At 35.7% G+C, this 23,716-nt stretch overlaps 1 protein-coding gene across 6 annotated transcripts in view; it reads right to left on the reverse strand.

The window, feature by feature from the left end:
• CalpA (calpain A) overlaps nt 1-23,716 on the reverse strand; it is a 698,286-nt gene that overhangs the window by 284,697 nt on the left and 389,873 nt on the right. The window contains exon 1 of one of the 6 annotated variants that reach the window (XM_090376658.1): nt 11,383-11,688. The exons of 4 other annotated variants lie outside the window; for them this stretch is intronic. In XM_090376658.1, coding sequence (XP_090232784.1) covers nt 11,383-11,418 — 36 coding nt within the window. In that variant the 5' untranslated portion in view covers nt 11,419-11,688. Of the gene's footprint in view, nt 1-10,922; nt 11,236-11,382; nt 11,689-23,716 lie in introns of those variants that run through there. One more of the 6 variants, XM_090376657.1, reaches the window with a different exon arrangement.

A 23,716-nucleotide genomic window follows, 5' to 3' on the forward strand; every position in this document is an offset into this window, starting at 1 on the left:
ATTTGTTGCGTGGTCAGTCACAACAAAACAACGGTTCACACAGAAAACACGACACAAACATAACGCTATTCACATACTAGCCCTTCACAGAATCCTATGTTTATCACATAATATAAAGGCAGAGATGAACTTGAGTTCAGTAGCCGTCTCTACATAAGAGACTGTCTATATCACTCTACGTAAAATACTCTACATATACACTTTCCAGTCAAAGCATCATGACCACCACTGTGTTTTAGCAATCGGCCGTCTCCCCCAGCGGTACATATACAGCTAGGCCTCGCATAACGCGAGTTCTATTAACGCGATAATCAGTTAACGCTATTTGAAAAATGATACCACTTTTCACTTTACACGATGTAAATTTACAGTTAACGCGATCTTTTTTTTTTTTTTTTTTATGCGATAGTTGAAAAAGATTTGAATCGCACATTAAGCTTACCGCGAGTCGTACGGTCAATAAACAAACGTTTGCCTGCTGCCCGCCTCGGTGTGTTCCATCAACCATCGGAAGAAGATGTGTTTGTCTCCTGCTAATAAAGTCAATGCAGACTTGCATTTAAAAATTCAAATTTTTAAATGAGCCAGATGAAAAAATGTTACCGCGAAGGAGATAACGGTAAAAGAATTATATGAAATCTTTCGTATCGCATAGAACCTCAAACAAAAGGTTTGAGGTTCTCTGCGATATTTATTTCGCCAGGGCCCAGAGAAGATTGTTGTCGGCTATCGGAAATTGGTTGATGAAAAGAGAAAGTCAACACTGTTCAAATATTTCCGCAACAGTAATTTCTTCATTGTGTAGTTTATGTCAGAGGTTCCCAAAGTTTCTCGGTTCACGGCGCCTTTAATGTCTCAGTCATTTTTTCAAGGCGCACCCAGAACAAAAGAAATACCTAACAGTTTTGTTTAGTAGTTAGGTCCAAACAACTTAATAAGAAATGCTGAAACTGTTACACACATACTTTTCACAAAAGTATGTGAAACATACTGAAAGAATGATTGTCACAATCATTCTTTCGGCGGTGTTTCCAAGACCACAATCCAACGAACCCTCCTCACACAGAAGTCCTGGTCCAACAGAAATAGGTAGTAGTTTGGTATGGGGGATGCTTTTCTATGAATCTCTTGGAGCCCTCATATTCCTAGACCGCACTCGGAATGCCAAAATTGTCTATCCATTTGACTGATCAGGTGTATGTGGCTGATAAGTGCCCTTCATGGTCACTGTCTTTCGACAGATCGGGCATTTGGTTCCTCCACCACGGACTATCGCAGATCTATGGACGCGATCCTGATGACATTGTACAACGTACCGCCTTCAACGTTCAGAGACCTTGTAGAGTCCATGCCTCGCCTTGTGGTCGAGATCTAGAAGCAAGAGGAGGGCATACCCAATGTATGCGGGACAGTATATCAGGACTGGACAGATCCAAATAAAAGTGCAAATTCTTCTCTTGAAAAATCCGTATTACGTACAATAATAATAAATGCGTCATCACTGCTGTAACAATGAAACCTCCTTGTGCCATCTGTCAAAAATGCCTCATTCGATATCTAATGATATTATGTTGACCAATGGGCTGTGTGATAAATGGATAAACTCTTACGAATGTGTTTTCGGATCTTTTCTTACTTTAGATTATATCTTAACTGTCAAGAACTTCAACAGGGAATTTAGTGGATCAGAGATTCTGTTCAGATGTTTTGCAAGAATCCGTGCTTTTCCATCTTAGAAAATCAACGCTGTCATTTGTATTTAAGCGCCAGGTTTCATTAAATTATAGCAATTACTCAAAAGAGTTTTTTTTTTTTTTTTTTTGCCTTTCTTTTTTTTTACTTCTTGTTAGCTTCATTAAAAGAGTGTTTTTGTCTTTGGACCAACAATTTCTTAATTCACCAAATTTGGGTACTGCTAAAAACTGGCAGTGTTAATGAGTGATAAAACGAAGAAGGCATAAAACGTTTCTCCTCCTTAATTGCAGGTAACGAGCGGGAAGATGCATTATAAGTTATAGAAGTAGGGAAAAAAACGAAAGTTACAATCAGGGATTTTTTTTTGTCCCCCTTGATTGCAACAAGACGCCAGTTTCTTCCCAAATAGAATCGTCGGTGGATGCCATTACGTGCTTTTCCCCCTCTCCAAGCAGCCTATTTTTGGCTGCACATACACGTGTACCATTGAGCAAGCTGAATGTCAGCGCAGCGCGGAACCCATCAATCTCTCTGGTTATTATTATATACCAATAAAATGTATATCGGCAGAGTGTTTGTGACTGGTGTGCCCTCTGCCGGAAGAACTTTAGAAATTCTCACTGCATAGATGTGGTTGGTTATAAAAAAAAAAAAGAGGACATTCGTATGAAAAATGTCGTATGAAAAATAAGCGATTCATGATGCAGAGACCCATTTTAAGGAAAAATAATGATTCCGGTGTCACATTTAGATGAATTCTGACTGGTTTTTTTCCTCTAAATTTTTTTTTTATAGTAGTAAATATATTTTCATTTTTCACTATTTGCAGAACTGTGACGATGCTAGAGTGAGTGATAGAAGAAACTGAGTTCATTTTTGTTGCTTACGCGTTTTTCAAGATGAGCATGGAACTGTGGCATCCAGAGATCTGGATCCGCTTTCTTTCGATTTGTCTGTTTCCGGGAGAAAAAACCATGCTATCCTTGCCTGAGACTGACTTCTTTGGCAACATCACGTGAGAGAGAGTCTCGAACTGAGACAGTGCGTGCTCTACTCGATCTGGTCACTTTCCTGTGGTGTGGAGCACAGAATCATTTTTTCAGGTGACTTATGCTTCTGGATAGCCAAGTGGCCAGAACACAACACACACTAATCAAATTCTGGTTCATCTGCAGTGGTACTGTTCTGCACAGAGATACGAGAGTTGAACTGACATTGTAGGAGCTGCCCCTTACAGTAACACATGTCCACACGTGACTAACTCAGCCACGATGTGAAAAAAGACCCATAAAAATTCCTCATCATTAACGGGATTCGAACTCAGGTCTTTTCCACCTGTGAGAAGGACGGTGATTATATCCACTTTCTACCCGCAAGGGCCGTGATCTTATGAGTCCAAAAAAACTCCACAGATTATAATTGTTGATATTTTCTTTCATCATGACCATTGTACCCATCTTACATATTAATAACATTGGCAAAAATTTGATTTGTCACTGTGGGCTCTATACATATAGCACGTCTACAGAATCAGCCTTAAAGGGAATTTTTTTTATAGATATCCACAAAAATACAAATTTCAGAAATATGAGGGTTGTTCAAAAAGTAGTGGCAACACAGCTCTTCCAAAAATGCTTTACCTACAAGTATTTACATTCCCACAAAGTAATCTCTGACATGTACAACTTTATCCCAAACATGGTTCTTTTGAAGAGTGGTTGGTGTGCTCTCTGTATGCCATTATACCAGTGGCTCACAGTACGTCTTTCTGCTGTCCAAAAAGTGATAACCTCTGAATGGCTCCTTCATTTTGTGGAACAAACCAAAGTCATAAGTACTCGCATCCGAAGAATGCGGAATGGACAGGTGACGATTGCTCATTTTCAAGCGGTACTTGCGTAATACGCACACGCTCCCTACAAACCAATGAAATATTACTTCACGTTAATCCTCATGCGACTTCGATTTTTTCCAAGAGCTTTGTAACCATAGCTCAGAGCACCTGCAGCACGCACTTACAGTTCACCATCCAGTGAAATAAGTTTCTCATTTACAGGTCTCGACAAATCTGTTCATGATCTAGCAGCCACTGCCAAGCAAGTTACCAGCTGAGGAGGAGGCGATATACTAAAAGTCTTCTGTAACAGCCACTAAATTTACTAAATTGGCAGTAAATTCGAGTCACGTGATGAGGTGAAAACACCAGTGGACCATCCGTTATAATGAAATGCTGTGAAATTAAAAGCTTTTAAATTTCTTTATTATAAATTAATCATAAATGATATACTGTACTCGTAATTTTCTCCCTATCCTAATGAAAGATCAGGATAGCGCGAAAGATTTAGGTCAGCAAAAATTTGTGACACAAAGGATTAGCAGAAAAAATAAAAATATATATTAACGTAAAATACTATTATCGTTCGTCACGTTTCTTCACCCAGTAAGATTTGTTCATTAAATAATGCTGTCGACAGTTATAGTACGAGTCCATCGTACTATACCTTTCTTAGAAGTGGGGCCAATCCTTTCAAGATACCTACCAAAAACAAAGAACTGACAGTTCAGCGTCATATTCAGGGATTGGCGTAAACTAGTCGTCAAACTGGATTTCTTAGTTGCCATGGCGACCACATTTGTCGAGCCCTGCCTATTTATAAACACATTACAGCAGTGTTGCCACTACTTTATAAACGAAAAGTTTCTATTAGAAAAATATTTGCAACAAAACTCCTTTGCATTTGACTCAGGTCCATGGATTGTGCTGCACTGTTATCAATCTCTGTTGATAGCTCATAAGCCTAATCCATCAACTTGGTGTTCTTCGACAAGTGAAGATGAATTTATCACCATGGGATCATTGTGACTATTTTTGTTGTTTTCGGGGATACAATCATCGCATCAGTTCATCCTGACGTCAATTATTATGATAGATCGATGCCGAAACTGCTTCTAAACGTTAGTTGAGATGCATTATTGTTACAAGACATTGAATTAAAAATAACAGAACCCCCATCTCCCGTCTTCAGTGCAACCCTGTCATTCTGCTGAATATTTTCGTAAAAAGAATATTAAAGGAAAGAGACCATTTCTGCCAAGTTTAATATTTCCAGCTTTGTTCCATTAGCATATTCAGTGGCCTCTTTGGTTGACTTCATGAATCCAGCTGTATGTTTTATTCACTTTGCTGTCCCTTGCTATCAACTCGTGCCTTGGTAAATCGTGGGATTTTCTTCTCCATTGTCATGCTGCATTTTATCTTACTTTCTGGTGATTTGCAGGTGTTTCTTTCCCACTGGGTTTTATTTACGCTGGGATTCAACATTCTTATTTTCAAGCATATCATTGACCTCTTGCCTGTTCAATCATACTCTGTTAGCTCTAAATAAACATTTTCATTTCATCGTAGATTGAAGATATTAAAAGAATGAGTAACTCGTGGTACAGGAGAATTTAAAATATTTGCGAAATAACTGAGCACATTCTCGAAATTCCGTGGGTCATGGCAGCTGTATTTTGTATAGGTTCCTTAAAAAAGAGTTGAGTATACCCAAGTATTATTAGCTTAACTCTAGAATAATGTTCTTTAAAGGTCCATTTACACCCAGACATTTGAAGTTTACAGCTGCCAGACAATGATGTTCAATATACCATACATTTATGATCCAGTGTAGTGATTAATTCTTAATTCAGTTATCAAATCCTAAGCAATATCTGTAAAACGTATAACCTTATAATCTTTAAAACTTATAACTTCAAAAATTTCTTGAAGAGTATTCCAGGAAAATTTTGATTCAGAATAAGCTGCCTTAGATCGATTGGTCATAGAGATCACTAAATATAACTGTTTATTTTTTCTGTGGGGTTCATCATCATCATGGGTTCCTTCAGTCTCTACAACTGGTTGGTAGCACTGATGACTTTTTTCCACATCTCTCTGTTGAGTGCCAGCTTCTTCAAGTCCTGGTATGATCTTGTTGTTGTATCCCTTTGCAGTTGCTTTATGAAATTGTTTCTGGGTCATCCTCTGGGTCTAGTTCCATTAATCTTTCCTTCTCTAATTAGGCTTAACATTTCACTGTGTCTTAGGTTATGTCCGAACCACCTTCCTCTTCGCTCCTTGATTAGGTTTATCATTTTTCGTTTTTCTCCTAGCTCTTCTAAGAATTTTTCATTGGTCTTTTTTTCGGTCCAGCTCATTTTCTTGAATTTTCTCCAGCACCACATCTCAAATGCTTCAATTCTCTGTCCATCTCGTTTGTTTATCGTCCAGGTTTCGGATGCATATAGAGCCATGTTCCAAACATAGGATTTTAGAATTCTTTTCCTTATATGCTCTTTCAAATACTTTGTCAGAATTTTTTGTTTTTCCTTGAAAGCTTGCCCAATTCTGAAGACCTATTAAAAACAGTAAACTTTAATAGACCTGGATTAATTTTTAAAAATTAATCCAGGTCTATTAAAGTCAGACTCAAAATTTCAAAATGGCCGCCATTTTGAATTATTATAAAATTTTAATAGTTTAAGTTTTTTAAAATTTTATCATACTATCATGTTTTATATTGCTCCTTACTTCTAAAAGAAAATGCTCATATTCTACCTCATTAGATAGAATTAAATACAATTAATTTAATAATTTTAAAAAACCATTTTTTTTTAACTTCCTTCTGCATTGGCAACCTTTGTCCTAAATGATAGAGAGCGCCACATATCTGACTACTGTTTACAAGAGAAAATTATTAAAAAGAATAATTATGAAGTTGGACCATAATTTAACCAAAACTTGCTTTTTTCTATTAATACAAGTACACATTTTGGTACTAAACCAGTTAGTAATCACTCATCAAAACTGTGACGTCATCCACTTTTGTTTTTTCATGCAGGTAACAGTCAACCGCGAAATGTGTTTCATCGTAAAGAAAGCACCTGCATACAAATATGCCCTTTCTTTATGTGTTGTACGTGAAGTAAGGAAACCAGGTTGCAGGAAAAAACTGCAACCTGCTTTCCTTACTTGGAAATGGATATACAATGCGTTTTCCTCAATAGGCTTTAAACAGATGATAAACTCCGTCCGCGTGACTGAATTTCAAATGATATGAATCACCTAGCAATGAAGTGTTTGTTTAGTTAACTTCAGATGCTTGTTATTAAGAAAATTCAGGTAGTGAAAGTCAATATGAAAATAACCGATATATTTAAGCTCCAGTACAGCTAAAACCATGAGTTGTCAGTATCGAGGGTTTAAAGAGATACAGTTGTGTGACATGATATGCATTGTTATCTGTACAGTATAAAGTAAAACTCAAGTTGTCTCAAAACAAAAATCCAATTTTGTAGTTAACGTTGTTTGACACTAAACCCTCGGTGTACTGTGTCTGCTTACGTGTATTCTTTGGTCGGTTTATTAGACAAAAACCCGAGTTGCCGGGAGCGAAAACCTTGCAACCCATGTCTGAGTCCGAATAACTGGGCCATGGCTTGAAAAAGCCCATAAAACCCCCTCCGGAACTGTATTAAGACCAAGGAATTTTTCACACGGTGCGAAAGAACAGGCAGTCGTAACCACTTCACAAGCCAAGAGGGCGAAATGCATTGATTTCGTCTTGCATTGAAAGCGTGGAGCATAAACATCGAGCATGAACATCGACATATACATGAAGAGCATAACTTAGTTCTGTACGTAGTACTCAGAAATATTTTGCCATAAACTCATTTGATTTCATTATATTTACTTCACCTTTGCGTATCCCGCATATTGTGGATATTTCGGGTTGTTTAGGTCTTCACTGTACTGGCCCAGGGATGAAACCCTAAAAAGGGTCGAAACCAGGTCTGGATAACTGCATGCACTTTAAACAAAACAGCAATATACTTCTCCATTGGAGCAGTGCGTTTTATTTAGAGGAATGCAATATCGAAGCGATTTGTAGTGGACACAATACTAGATCGATGCATTAATTATAAAACTAGTTTGCTCAACACTACGCAGGATAAACCTATACTGTTCCTGTAATGATTTAATATAATCTCTCACAGCGTAATGCTTTTTCCATAAACTAATTTAACTACATTTACAAATGTTAATTGATAATTAATATGCAATAAACATTAGTAATTAATATCAAACTGCCATGTCCGTCCTTTCTGTGCACATTATAATCATCATATTCGAATTCTGTATTCCCAATATCAGAGTGACGCCATGTTTCTGTTATACCTAATTATGTCAGCACATTACACAGCTAGTCCCATGTGGACCCTCATCAGGCTTTGTAATCCTGTCCACTCCTGCTTTTCATGCTACTGCATGTCAGAATAGAAGCAAATGCACAGATCACCTCTGCCTATGCCTATCATTAAATTATGAGTCTGCGTATTCCCCCAAAGCTTATGGTTTTCTGACCCACCTAACACTACCTCGATAGCATCAACAAATATTCTTTCATCCCTTCTATTTAAGTGTATCCCACCCCTTGTTAACAGATGGGACTGTTTTTACACTCTCGTCTGTTAACAAGCACAGACCAAGCTGCGAAAAATTCAGCTGCGACCTGTAGAGAATGTGCAAGACTCATGACCCCATGAGTCTTGCACAATCTCTGCAGGGTCGAATTGATTGACAAGGCTCACATCGCGTACCTATCCTTTCCTATCCTTTTGAGGAGATTTTTAGACACTATTAGATTCATCCATAACTGGCGACTTTTTCTCAACATCACTCCATACTTCTTAAGTAAAGCGTCAGATCTTTTGCTCTTAATATCATCAGTACCGACATGTAATTGTTCTACATCATCGCAAACTTTTGCCCCTATCCTTATCCAATCCATCCTTATTTGCATAAATACTTATAGCTTCCCTGATATTAGTCACCGACAATAGCTACTTCCTGTGGGCCAGCACATCTCAATCATACTGATCCCGCTATGCAACATGAGGGTAGACTCCAACATTAAAGAGAGCAGCTGATTTCTTGATGAATCCCCTGATTTAATTCCTTTGAAGGCAACGACCCTTCAAAGGAATTCGTCCAACAAAACGCAAATTTTCCATTTAATTTTCTCACTTTCTTTGCACCAAGCACACACACACACACGCGCGCACGCACGCGCACACACACACACGCACACACAAAGACATCTTGTGGAATTATGACCAACTTCAGCCATCTGCTACATATGACACACAGTACATGCATTAAGGCCTTGACTCATAGAACTGCCTTCAGAATCCCCCCCCCCCAGGAAAACAAGGCACCCTCACTGCTCTAGCAAAGCAATAGGACTAGACCGTATTGCTTTGCTGCTCTAGTCGTAAATTATTCATGCCTATAATTTATGAGCAAGCTAATGAACGTCCGCCATATTGAAAATTATTTAGAATTAGGTTTATTTTCGAATGTCCTCATTCGTTGTAAGTAGAACGAAAGTAAAAAGTACAGGCAGTTCAAGTTTTCTGACCCACCTAACACTACCTCGATAGCATCAACTCAGATGGGATTGTTTTTCAGCCCTTTATTATACGATTAAAAGAAATTTCAGTTTATTTAAAAATATATATATAAATATCTTGGCATTCATTGCGTATTCTCAACCTTTGATTCGTATTCGGGAGTAAGTTGAGGGGGGGTGGGAAGGAGAACGAATTGAAATGGAAACGCAGAAATAAGAAGCCGACATAAACAGTCATATTTCAAGAGACTTTCAGCACGAAAGCTTGACTGATGGGTTCCTCTGGAAGTCAGATAACTCGACAACACTTCAACTGCTAGAGAAATAAGTGGTGGCAACAGTAAGTAGCTGCAATTCCTTACATTTTGCGTTATGTAGTAGCTGACGGCTACAGCAGAACATGGCAGCCGCCAAAAGTAATACTTTCTTGTGCACAAACACATCTTCAGAATGTGTCAAAGTTCTCTGTCCTTCCCGGAACCCACATCAGTATTTCTCGATACAACTGACAAGTGTGACGTACGGGTAAGGGCACTTCACCTGATAATGTCTATTGACAGGTGCTACCGGAAATGACGTGTCATCAAACGTGAATTATTATTATTAGATGGAAAGTATACCAATATACTACTTTTTCTAACAATTCCGTCATTTAAAATATCACAGCAATAATATTTTTCTTAATCGAATTTTGGTAATTAATTAAATTTAATTTAATATTTATTTATCGCGCATTGCAGTAACTTTGAAAATACAATTAGCAAACGTATGGATGTGACGTAATTGACGTTTTTCGTACGCAAGCATAAACCGTTATCGAAAATGATAATTGTATCATTACTACCGGACGTCTCATCAAAATATCACATCAGTAATATTTTCTTAATCGAATTTTGATAATTAATTTAATTTAATTTAATATTTATTTATCGCGCCATGCAGTAACTTTGAAAATACAATTAGCAAACGTAAGGATGTGACGTAAGTGAAGTTTTGCGCAAGCGCAAACCGTTTATCATCGTATGGTATTCTGTACATTTATGTTTATAAATATTCGGTAAGCAACTTTGTCCATTAATTACATGTTTGATTTTATGAACATTTTATAATATGATATTTAAAGCTAAGTGTATTACACTAGTTTATAATTATATTGTTTTAATTTAAACAATTTATAATAAAGTACAATTTAATCTATATAAGTTCGGAGTTGAACATTGCATCGTACAAGATTATTTAGTTTCGAATTTTATCTGGTATTCAAATAATAATAATAAATAAATAAAAACAGCTTGTTAGTTGAAATAAATAATATCTTAACAAAAATAATAATTGTTTAATGTTGAGTATGAATGTTATGTGTTATAACGAAAAAAAATTTCTGAACAATAACATAAGTAGCTATTTTAATGGTGTAGCTCTATAGTTTAAATATAATAGCTTATAGGAAGGTAGATGCTTATAAAATTAATATTTATTAAAAGTATAAAGCTTCCTTACTTATTTTATAAAAAAAATAATAAATAAATAATTTTTGCTTAAATTATTATAAACGAGACCGGCAGCCATATTATCTTTCGGACAAATCTTTCTTAATAATGCCAGCTTTATTTAACGAGTTATATAAATTTTAAGTTATCTAAAAACGTATAATATATACTGACAGTTTCATTTACACTATATACTGGAATCAATCATAATGAATAGAAATGTGGATACCGAAAGATTCAAATTTATATATTAAACCACGTAAAAGTTATCGTAGATGGAACTAACCTTATGCCAACGGGAAACAACAATCCTTCTTCGAAATATAAAAGGCATAACATAACCTGATAAACCTTGTACGTGTCTGGATGCAGCGGTTGCTGTGTAACAACAAACACAAACAAAAAAGCTCTAACACAAGTAGTGGGAAGGAAACACAACACGGAAGGAACCGGTCCCTCCTACAAAGTGCATGGCAGACATATATATATAGAAAAAATAAGAGTTCACGCTTCCGTTGCACTTTTCTTAGCCACTGTTTACAATACACACGCAATATATACTAATTACTAAATCTACACTTGCGAAAATACTCTGCGCTCTATGCGGTGAACCTACTGATAGCACAAACACGGCAAAGCAGTCTCCCACGAGACTGTTGCAAGGGGTCACGTGATTGCTCTGCCACTCTAGTGTAAGTTATTAGCGAAGAACCAGTTTAGGGAAGGCAAAAAAGTTGGCCACAAACCTTGTAGTAAACACGTCTCCGAAAGGAATACGACATAACGGGAGGAATAGACTGTCCCACGTGGTAGGGAGTCGTACGTCGCTATTGTAAGATAAATCCACTGCTCCAAAAGCGGATGCTGTTATGGATGAAATGAAAAATGAAGTTTAGACTCCACTTAGTCTCGGCACACAAGCATTTCTTTCTCCCACTAAAGTGTATAGGTATGAACAGAAAGCAGAGTCTACGTGCTTTTCTGTTTCCTCCTCCAGACAAAGGGATGGGGGGCCCTGGAACTGTAAGTAGTGTTGCTATTGCTGGTATAAAATTTGGCTGTGGGACGGGCGAGGATGCATTCCTAGCAGCAGGCGTTTCCCGTCAGTTGTTGTTGTCATGTGACACAAATCTACATAAAAACGGCAACTTCGATAAGAACTCAAAGCTGCCCGGAGAAAACTGCTTCTTGTAAGAAAACACTGAGAACAGTAACTTAATTGTTTCTTCAGTTTTTTTGGGAAAATCGAGTATCGCTAAAATGGATATGAATTTTTGAAATTTGCGTAATTGTAATGAAACATTAGTTTATTGCAGTAAACAGTTAATATGAATATTATTGAAATAATTTATAACTCTTGAATGGATATGGATAAATATTTGCAATTTTCTCCATTATAAAGATTAATGAAATTTATTTTTTAATTGCAATTGCTTACAAGATTGTTTAGGTGGAGCCACAGTCGACTAAAAGCCAAAATGCTCATTACACAACATTTTACAGCATTCTTCTACAAATTTACCGATTCGTGTTCAGTATAATTATTAGTAAACAAAAAAGATCCACAGATCCCAATATTTATGCTTGGATGCCTGAATTTAAGTAAACTGGAATTCTGTTGCATGGAGATTCCAAGAATTCGTGGAATCTCCCACGTTAAAAAAATGAAAAAGGTATTAATCAAAAGTAGAGAAACCTTTTAGCCATTTAATGTTTACTGTCTTTACCATAGGTGGTTAAAATATTATACATAGTGATCTGCAGCATAATCACAAAAAAGGCAGTAAAAAAGTTAAACCGCCAAGAAATAATAGCACTGCCAAAAGGAAAACCATAGAAGAACCAACTCAGAGACCCTCCAAGTTAATTAATTTAATTTAATTTAATTAATTCTACAATTAATCAATATCCCGACAAATAGCCTCTCCATTTGCAGTGTTGTAGTAGTAGATTTTTAGGCGTTTTTAGGTTTTTAATCGCATTGTCTGTGTTTTGGAATTCATATACTGCTACCAACTATTAGACTAGTGCTTTCCAAACCTTTTTGATGCCAACCCAGAATTTTGCAATTATTCGACACCATACGGTATGCAGTATATGAAGCACGTGACTGATTAACGTCTTAAATTTTTAATCTATTACTCAGTTACATCAACTACTTCTTGTTGGCTTATATCGAAAGTCTTCGGGGTGGGCTTCGTTACAACAATTATTGGCCCACTTTTCTTAAAAAAAAAAAAAAAAAAATGCTGAGACAATACTCGCTAAACGCCACTATATCACAATGCCGAGGATGGAAGCAAACCTTTCCCAATATTTACATGATTCAACTGTGTAATATTCCTGTTACAAAATAAAGTTCGTCAACTTTGAGTCACTTCTTCCTCTGGATGTCGATAGCCTCTTGCAATATTTATCAGACGTTACTCATAACTACTGCTACATTTACTCAGGAATAAAGTCTACAATTTCGCCACTTCAATAATCCTCAACAAAGATAATCCAAAACAATACGAATCAATATTAGTTTTCTCAGTGCCGGACTGTAAAAGAGCTAAGATGCATCCACATCGCTGCACCCACGTTTTCAACCACACCAACAAACCGCCATAAGTGTTAATAGACAGAAACTAATCTTACAACAAATTTGATATATCAGAAGATGCTGTTAGGAGAAGACAAGCTTTAATCTCTTTCTCTTCTTTATATCCCGAAAAGACGTCATATGGCACAAACTGTGGGCATCTTTTTTTTTTTTTTTTTCTTTTTTCTTTTTCATTCCTCGTTCGAAATACGTGATAGCCGGTTAATCTTTAATCTTCTGATAGTGGCAGATTAATTAGTTCTTAGCGCCGTACTTGGACGAAACAAATAATCCTGCTGTTGCCACAATACTTTCCCCCTCTTCTCCCCTTGCGACATAAGTGGAGTACAAACACACGGTCGAAACATGTAGCGTAATATACTACAGAAGGACACTTTCCTCTAGTTTGAAACTAGAAAGCTAATTTATGTGCAACACCATGTTTTGGTGGCGAAATGGGAAACCGTTTTTAACTAGAACAACACAACGTACCTTTTTTTTTTTTTTTTTTTATCAAGTAAAATAAGAAACAGCAGAGAAATTAAATGAGCACGTTTTACTTTGTTAAAAAAACACACACAAAAAAGTTAATTGTGGAGTTGTATGCTTTCTTTTCAACATTATTAAAAGAATCACATTGCGGTTTTTAGAATAGAATTTTTAGAATTTTAGACAGCTGCAAGTTTCATAAGAGAAGATGCTTCCCTCACGATTCTCTTTCGGGTATAAGTAGCATTTCCTGATGCATAACATTACAACTTGGAAGAGCAAACTTGAACTGCTGGCGAGAATTTTGTGTGAAAATTCTGGCTGTGTGGAAATTATTTTACCCATAAGAAGCACAAGCAAAGTGTCAGTTGGGAAATTTCTCTACCGATTCAGGGACTCTGGAAGCAATCCTGTTGCTTTCAGAGTCCCTGGTTTTTGATCTTCTTCACTATATTTTTCAATTCCGTCGGTGCCAGCGCAGTGGTTATAATTACAGTCCTACCCACACCGAGTGGAAAATGCCCTGGTTCCAATCTCGTCGATAACACGAGGAATTTTTATGGGCTTTTTTCAAAACGTAGCTGAGTTAGTCCGTCTCATGCGAGGGTTGCATGATTGTTCTCCTAGATACTCGGGTTTTTCGCCCAGCAAACCGACCGAAGAATACATGCAATTTTACAATTACAGATACTGACACCCCAAATCCTTAGTCGCGTCGGCGCTTAACATACATCTAATATATCATTCAACAAAGATCCGGGATTACAGCATTTAGTAAACTTTAAAATATTTTTATGGCCTTTTCGAAATGGTATCTTTTAAGCTTCATTTCATTAAAAAAATCTTTTTGGTACATTTTTTGCAAACTGTCAAACACCCGATTAGTTTCGGTGAATATTCACTTATCACTGTTTTTGATTCTCTGTAATTCAAGGTTTCCATCCTGGAATAAACATTGTTAGGCCCAACAATCTTCTCAGTGCAAATGCGGCCCAAAGAACACTTGCAGAGACTCCCTTTTCAATTTAAATTTTAGTGTTCTCAGTGATCCAATAAACACATTTGCGTGGTTAACGTATCCCTTGATGAATATAAAACCTTACTGCCTGCAAAAAACTTTCTAAACATCATATATTATTCAAAAAAATATTTTTAATATGCATCCTGACTTTTGGCTGACCCTGTACAATCCGGTAACTTTTTGATCACACCTTTTATGTGCTGGCGTATTGTAAAGAAGAGCTCATGGGGATCATTGGTGAATTCGTTTTGTAGATTCATTAAGCTTTTTATCTCAGCTGATCTTACACTGTACCATCGTGAAAATGATAAAGATTTATTGTAAGTTTGGCGCAATAAGCTATTAGTTTTGGTTACACTTTTACTCAGCTGTAAATAAAATTGAACTTTCACCCGTTGCTCATCCATTCTCGAATTGCGATTAGTTGTGAGTTGATATGCAGGTACAAAAGTAATATCTATTCTGCTAGGAGTGGATAATGGAGATCAACTAGCCAAATTTTCTATAAAGATAGAAAAATGGTTGCTGTTTAAATATCTCTGAATGAATTCAGTGGAAATTTTTTCCTGAACTTTGGACACAGACATATACATAATGCTTTCAAGTGTCATGTACATATTAGAATATTTAAAATAAGATACTTTAAATAAGATCCCGAAAGCAAATTCACAGACTCGACTAACTCAGCTCTGAGCAGAAAGATGCCTTGGAAAGGTGACATTCAAGACAGCAGAGAGTTGAACACCTAAAGGGGGAAGAGGTACCTTAGAAAAGGAGGAAATGAACTAAAAGAGTGAATAAAAAATTTAAAAATTAAACAGCTAGAGGAGTACTTGTGGAGAAATGAGAAGACAGATGAGGCAAAAGACAATCCAATAAGCTAACCAAAGACGGGAATATGAAAGAAACAGTGAAAATTAATTAAATACATAAGGACGGGCGAACACGAAAGCACAAAGAAATACAGAATGAATATTCAGGGTTGGGTTGGTTTAATATATGTGCCTGTCCGATTGTTTAACAGGAAGACGGAGAGAATGTTAGGACAAACAGATCGATTCTGATTTCGTGCAGTTTTCTTTACTTTTTCTAGAGAGAGAGAGAGAGAGAGAGAGAGAGAGAGAGAGAGAGAGAGAGAGACACACACACACATACAGCCTCTTATTGCTATCGGATCTTTACAGTGAGGGTTATTGTAGAAAAAGTTAATGAACGTATTATTCAGCTTGTGTTTCAAAGTTTAATCTTCTCAAACTGCCTTTATTGGGTTTCTCAGTTTACAGTGAACCTACAGTGAGATTTTTCCTTCCAGGTGTAAGGAAGCTATTGCGAAACTCCCGTCGATGAAAAATTAACAGGAAAATGAAAGCGAACCGGTAAATAACAGATCACTACAATACATTAAAACTATTTTGGCTAACGATTATCCTTTATGTTTATATTTTACTATTTATTAAATTTCATTTGTACTGGAAGGAGGGGAAGAATCCCATATGTTCTACCCCAACATTCAATACTCTCTTTCTGAATCCAGTTCAGGATTTCAGTTTTAATCTTTGATATTGCATTCCACCAATGTTTTCCTCGAACGACAGTCAAGGAATAAACATAATCTAAGTGCCAAAATAATATTTTGGCACTTAGATTATGTTTATCCCTTGCTGAACGCAATAACGTGGCACATAACGCAAGTGCCAAAATAATATTTTGGCACTTGCCTTATGGCAACGAATATATTATATTCGCTGACTTCCACCATTTCTGAGAACTTGGTGCAAGTGTTTTCGCTCGTAATAGCATGAAATATTGTAGCCGAGTTATGTAATTCGATCTAGTAGTCCTTTCGAGTAGTTTGTTAACACTGTGCGCTACATAACGGCTTGAGATTAAGCGTAGTTTACATGAAACACTAGCTGTTAGAAATAAATGAACAGAGAATTATCGGAAGTGGAAATAGCATGGATGGTAAACTCTGGAAGAAGAAGGAATCATTAAACTGTTTGTAGGACGCAATGGCACCTATCCACGGCGGTAAATTGAATTCCTCCTAATGATTCTAGACTTATTTCATTCAACAAGCCGCTCACAGAAATAATTGAGCAAACACCAAACTTACAGTTTTCATTACAAAATGCAAATCAAAAGAAGTCTTACTCGAATTTTGCTATTTTCATGAGTGGAAAACAAAACCATCAAAAGGAATGTTTTCACTCTAGAGAAAGAGCGTAGTTTACATGAAAGGTAGGAAATGCTTAATTTCTTGGAGAGTTTCCTAACTCAACAATATTCAACTGTCTACGTGGAGAGATAGAGAGAGAGAATAAATAAATTTAATCAGGGTGTATTTTCCTTCTTCATAATCCTAACAGCTTCGTTTTGCATATCCATATAATGAAATATTTATTTTTGTGTAATAGACCAACGTCTCTGTCAGACAACTGAAAATAATGCTAACTCAGTACACATGAGACGTTTCCTTTAAGGAGTATTTTTATTGTAAATGTATACCAAACGTCCTTGCATAGTTGGCTGAAAAATTAGAATACCAAAAAAAAAAAAAAAAAAAAAAAAATGATAGATGTTTATGAGAAAAATTTGTTGTCTGGCAGAATCGCGAGAGCACATAATTTAACAATCTCTAATAATCACAGCACTTCAAGTGCCTTGAAAAATATGGAAAGATTAAATTTGAAATATTTTGTTCACTTAGAATTTTATGTTTTTATTTTGTTTTTTTGAAATATTTTGAAATATTTTGTTCACTTAGAATTTATTTTATGTTCTTAAATATTTGTTTTGGATGACATACACCTCTTAATAAAATACATACGTAATTGAACTGCACGAAATTAATTTTTGAATTGAAAATAAAGGTTTTTTTGTGAAATTTTTTTTCTCCGATTTTTTTTTTTTTTTTTTGTTGTTTGTTTCTTTGTTCCTTTAAAAATTTCATTTTGTACCTTTTAGGACAAAATCTACATTTCTGGAAGATTCAAAATTAAATGAAATAATTTATGTAGTTCGTTCAGTTATGCATTTTATGAAAAGGCATATTTTTCAAAACAAATATTTATAAGACAACAAAAGTATTTGAAGATGTTTAATAAAATATCAAAAAGTATAATGAATGCAAAAATTTAAGAAACACACTCAGTAATCAAAGCCAGTAAAACAGACCACCAAAAAAAGTCTTTAAGCATAAGGAATGAAAAACAAAATTATCGCAATTACAGGTGTCTGTAAACAAACTAATGGAGTTAAAACCAGCTAGTTATGCAAATTTCTATAGTACAAAATGCTAAAAGAAACAAAAACATCAAAATAATCAGGCAGTCACTTCCTAAACTCACACTGTTTAACGATACAGGTATTCATATACCGTACCAGGAAATATCCAACGCAACTCCTCATGTTTAATTTATAACCATGCAAGCTTGTGGCAACTGCTAATGTTGAAATAGCGTTCGCCACAGTTGAAGAAGAATCCTACAGGCAAGTTTGAAGAGCTCTGCAAACCATCAGAAGAAAATTCCACTAATCGATGAGATACAGGAAAATTCCGATTCGACCACAGTGAAGCAAAGATGTTTTCCTACTTAAAAATATCACGTTTTCATCCACCTTCCTTATTAACTAAAAGAACATTATAATATAATACACAATTTAAAGGAAACAGCTGAGGTTTCAAGGATGATTACACATCTCTTTCCTATTGACATAATCTAGACTCTGTCACAAACAGCAAACAAGTCTTTTCTGTAAGTAAATACTGTATCCCTGATGGTTGTGGAATTTACGACTTCTAAATGCCCATATATTCTTATTTGTTCGCCAGTTAAGTGAGGACTTTCTGTCTCTACATTTTATTTGGATTTATTCTTTGCTGTAACTAAATTAGAAAGACCCGCGATGACACTTCTCTATAACAAATTATAAATGCTTTTAGACCATTTTGGTTGTAGCATGTTTTCTGTGAATCTAATATACAATGAAATATTGCGAGCACCTACGGTTTTATTTGCCTGGAAGTAGATTTGGTACGCTTCAAATTCTCTTTAGAGTGCATGGCATTATTTGAACATTTTAGTACCATAGCTAAAACAACTACCAAACTCCAAATTGCTTTGATGGCCTGTTTCTTGTTAAATAATAAGGTTGTATGACCGTCATTTTTCCTGATGTTTATTTTAATTTTAAAGTCGAATCATTAAACAGAAACTAAATGATTCCCTTAATTTCATCTTAATGTGTTCTGATACCGCTTACGGTCAGGGAATAATACTGAAAAAAATTCATTACACAGCGTAAGAAGGTGCCTAGAGTAGAATGGATAATTTACTGCTAATTTCTGTTCCAACAAGAATTATTTCTTGGCGAGAGGAAATGAAATTGTAACAAAATACGGTGGGGTCCAACTTATGACTTCCTGATAGTCCAACAGCGACATATCTTGATTGGAAAAGCCAGATAAGTGGCTAAAGTGCCACTTATCTGGCTTTTCCAGATAATTCGACGTTGCATAACAGATGTACAAATTCAAATTTATCGCTGTCATTTCAATGTCCTGTTTACTAGTAATAATATTTGTATCTTCTTCTAGTTCCAGAATCCAATGATCATATGCAATTTGTCCATAAATTATGTTTTCTGGTCCATTTCCTGTTTTGCTGGATAAAAAACCCAAGTCTCTGAGACAAAAAAAATTGCTGTCCACGCCTGAGACCGACTAACTCAGCCACAAAAATGAAGAAAGCCCATAAACGTTCCAAGCCATTGACGGGATTCGAATGCAGGTCTTTTTCAACCGGTGTGGGGAGAACGGTGATTATAGCCGCCATTGTGCTACCCGCATAGACTGTTGCCATGAATAGAGAAATATGCTCAAAGACGTCTTTTCAGAAGTACAACAGCTCTTTCAGAAGAAAGCTGCTGTAATTCTTATAGTGTGTCTAATTCAGATCACACGAAGAAAGGCAACAAAAAGGACAGTTCCTCTATGAAACACTCTATTAGCCGTAATTCCCAGGAGAAGTTAGCCAACTTCAGCCATTGAATATCTCAGTTAACAAACCCTTTGACGCATTTACCAGATGAGTGAAGGCACTAACTCACTACAGTATTTGACAAGCAGCAGAACGAATAAAGCGACCAACTATTTCACAGCCGCGAGAATAGGTGAAAAGTTTGTGTGAGTTGGTGAAACATGAGACAGTTGCTGCCTTCGGAGGAAGATGAGACACAGAAGAAAAACAGAGTAGAATCAGCAATGTCCTTGATGGCTAAAATGATGCAGTTATTATCGACTTTCCTGTGATATTTGTAATCCAAGTGGATCGCAGACTGCCGTGGAGGTTGGCTACAAAATTAAAAAATAAGTTTCCACTTTAACATTCTAAAAAATCAAGAAATAGGAAAAACCCTAAGTCTGGATTTGATCACGCATGCCCGAAGTAATAAAAACATATGAAACTCTTCTATCCATCACACTAAATTTAACTAGCATTGTGTATGGTGTACTGAATTATAATGTCAGTTAGTCATTTATATATAAAAAAAAACTTTTTAATGTAATTTGGTACGTAAAATTTAACTCATTAAAGACTGGTTAATATTATAAATTCAACTGCTGGTTGACACTTTTCGTATGAAATTTGATTTATATTTGTAGATGTAAAAGCCTAGAGCAATTTCGTGAACATACAGGAATATGTAATTTTTTAGGGGCATCAGTAACTTAGCGCCATGTATACTATGTCTGCAAATTCCGTTTGTTGTGTGGTCGATTTGCTTATGACTAAAACCCCAGTTTTCGAGATAAAAAACCACTATAAAATGCATCAATCTCAATTTGGAAGTAAATCACCACGAATGGTCTAAATCTTAAACCTCAGATGAGCAGAATTGCTCCCTGTGGAGAAGTAACACAAAATAAACAGGAAAATAATTCTCCTTAGAAAATAGTGCTGTTTATTCGAAGTGCAGGTGAGAGGTACCTCGTAGTGACTTCATAACATAAAACATCTATTATTTTAGCAAATTCAGTTTGTTGTTAGGTTAATACATCACATAAAACCAACAGTTTCTTAAGCTTTAATTACTAATGCAAACATTTAATAATTATTGTAAGAAGACATCAAAAAGAAGAGAAAACAGCTCTTGGGTAAACTTTATTCGTGTTCATTTATTTAAAAGCAGTCCTTACTAGGGATTGTTGAACAAGAAACGCTATCTCTTCCCAATTCCTTACAGCTTGTTAAAATAGTGAAACCTTAGAAGTCTGCGTGAACCGAGGAAAAAAAAAAAAAAAAAGTCTCACCTTGTCGCCACTGGTGTCAGAATACTAGCTGACTGTGAGAGGCTGCACTTATCTTCATGTACACAGCTAGCAGAACTGCAGGGTTAACATCTGCAGCTGTCATGAACGCAGCTAAAGGGGTGGACACCGGAAGCAGCAAGGCGAAAGAAGAAAAAAGAAAAAGAAAAAAAAAAACCCTATCACTGATATCGCAACACTGCAATAACATACGCTGGAGAAATCGAACTGGCTTCGGATATCTGAACTCTACTGTTAAATTTAAAGAAGAAAGCCAATAAAATATGTTTTATTATAATATGTTATATATATTATTATTTTTTTTATTTTTATTTTATTTTATAATAGTGTCATTTGTACACGAAATAAAGCAAAATGAACATCAAAATTCGGTTTTAAATTGTTTATAATTAAATAAAATTACGCACAAGCATTTTCAAATAAGAATAGCTCATAACCTTAGTACATCAGTTATACACTATACTGTCAAAAGTATCCGGACACCCCTTGGAGTTAGGTAAAACGATATACCAGCCATAACCACTTTCATGTTATTAAAAATATGTTTGGAGTCTACCGACAGAGTGTATTTAGAACCAAAGGTAGGATTTCGTATTAATAAAAGGTTCTTTAAAACGCAGGTGTCCGGTTGCTTTTGGCAATATAGTGTATTAACAAGAGTCGAGAAGTTCATTTCCTTAAAAGATCTACATCACGAAGACGGTATGATTTTAAAGAGTTACTCGGTAGAAGCAATAACCAAACTTGTTTCAACTCTTCTGTTTTTCTAGCTATAATCAATAATTGTGTTATTTGGCATCCCAAAGGTAGACCTATGAGATTGCTTACGAGTTTGTTGAACGCTATACGATGGGGCCAACTGATTAACTTTGATAAAAACGGTTGGAGCTTCTCTAAAACAAAACACTCTGTTGTCATGACAACCAATATCGTTGTAAAACATTCTTCAGTAAAAAGGGAAACATCTGAGTTTTTCAATCGGTTCGGATGTATCAAGTATAGATTCATTGTTAAGGCATCCCAAAAGGCTTTCGGGAAATTTTTATTACAGCCTTCATCTTATTGAGCATTGGAGGTCATATCCTCAAAGAAGGTTAAATATCTGCATAAATCGGATGGGAGAGAAAACTGCATTTATTCGCATGAGAAATGTCTATCGTTTTTATTTTGTTCCCATAAAACGACTGCTAGAAATCTGCGTGGATTTTGCTTCAGGACTTTTGACTACATAGCCTTAGTTTTTCGAAGGTGTTTACCTTTTTCTTATTTTCAGCTCTTGGAGTCTCAACTTGAAGATCCAAATCTCCCTGCATGTGGAGGAGATCAGTTGATGAAATCGTATTATAAATCCACCAAGCTACAAATGCCCAAGAAATTCAATTCCTTTTTTCAGATTTGCTCTCAAAATTTTCATATAAAAATACAAATAAAAAAAAAATATATTTTTCTACCCAAAGGTTTTTTTAAATCTTTCTATTTCTTTTAACTTTTCTTTCTAAACCAGAACTGAAAGCTGGGAAGTAGGGAAAATAGGGTTATCTAGCTATACAAACTTTATAAGCCCTTCATGCCTGAACAGAACAGAACAGACATCTGCTTGTAAGGGTGTCGTTAACGGCGACAGTAGTCAAAGCTGTAGAAACGTGTCGCGTGATTGGAGTGACATTTGTAAAATAAAAAATTGTATCACTGCTACTATCATGCCATCATTTTTATTTAAAAAACTTTTAGGAATAAAATTAAAGTTTGTTTCTTTAAATTGATTGATTAATGTTTTTGATTTTAATTAGTTAATATATTAAAATTAATTTGGACAATACACCAACGGCTGCGCATAATTTAAATTTCGACAATCGAGATCATATGACTTACCTCGTATATTTAAAATAAAAATGAAAGGATTTGTATCGCTTGTTTTAAATTATTATTTTTTAATTTTCTTTTCCACCTTTTTAGACTTTCAATGCCAATAACTGAAGAGAAAGGATTCCTGGGTTTATCTGTTTATCTGTGCCATCTAGTGGTAATTATCCATCTTAGTAATTTTCCAGAATTACCTGTTTGCAGGTTAGCTCTAATATTTTATTAATTTTTTGTAATAAAGATAAGCGAATTATTTTTTTAAAACAAAATAATAAAACTAAGCACTTTTTCCTAGATGTAAATGTTTTACATTGTTCTATTCTTTTATCTCCTTTCTACACCTTTCTGAAATTCCTGCACCAGCCATTGAAGAGATTGAAGATTCGTCGTTTAACAGCGCCCTCTAGTAGTAATTGTCTGTCGTAGTAGTGGGTAAAAATTTATTAGTTGGTATGGAATATTTAATTGCAGCATTATCAGGCAGAAAGAATGAATTCGCATTGAGTTTGTGAATATGGGAACGCAGTAGTCGCTGGTGCTCTTAAAGCTAATTTCGCTAGATGTCGGCGGGTCGTTAGGCGTTTCTTTCGGGTGTTGGTGGCAATGACAGCAGGTGTTCACTTAAGCTCTACTAGTACCTATTACAGGCGCGCGCACTGTGGCTGTCCCTGCTGGCGATATGATAATGGTGATGACTGGAGCGGTGGACACAGTAACGACTTCCATTATATCCACCATAATAAACGCACAGACAGCTCTCCTGTAAAAATACTGATCTCACGAATGTCA

The sequence above is a fragment of the Mastigoproctus giganteus genome, chromosome 6, assembly GCF_048544385.1.
Source record: "Mastigoproctus giganteus isolate SK-2022 chromosome 6, ASM4854438v1, whole genome shotgun sequence".
Classification (NCBI taxonomy): domain Eukaryota; kingdom Metazoa; phylum Arthropoda; class Arachnida; order Uropygi; family Thelyphonidae; genus Mastigoproctus; species Mastigoproctus giganteus.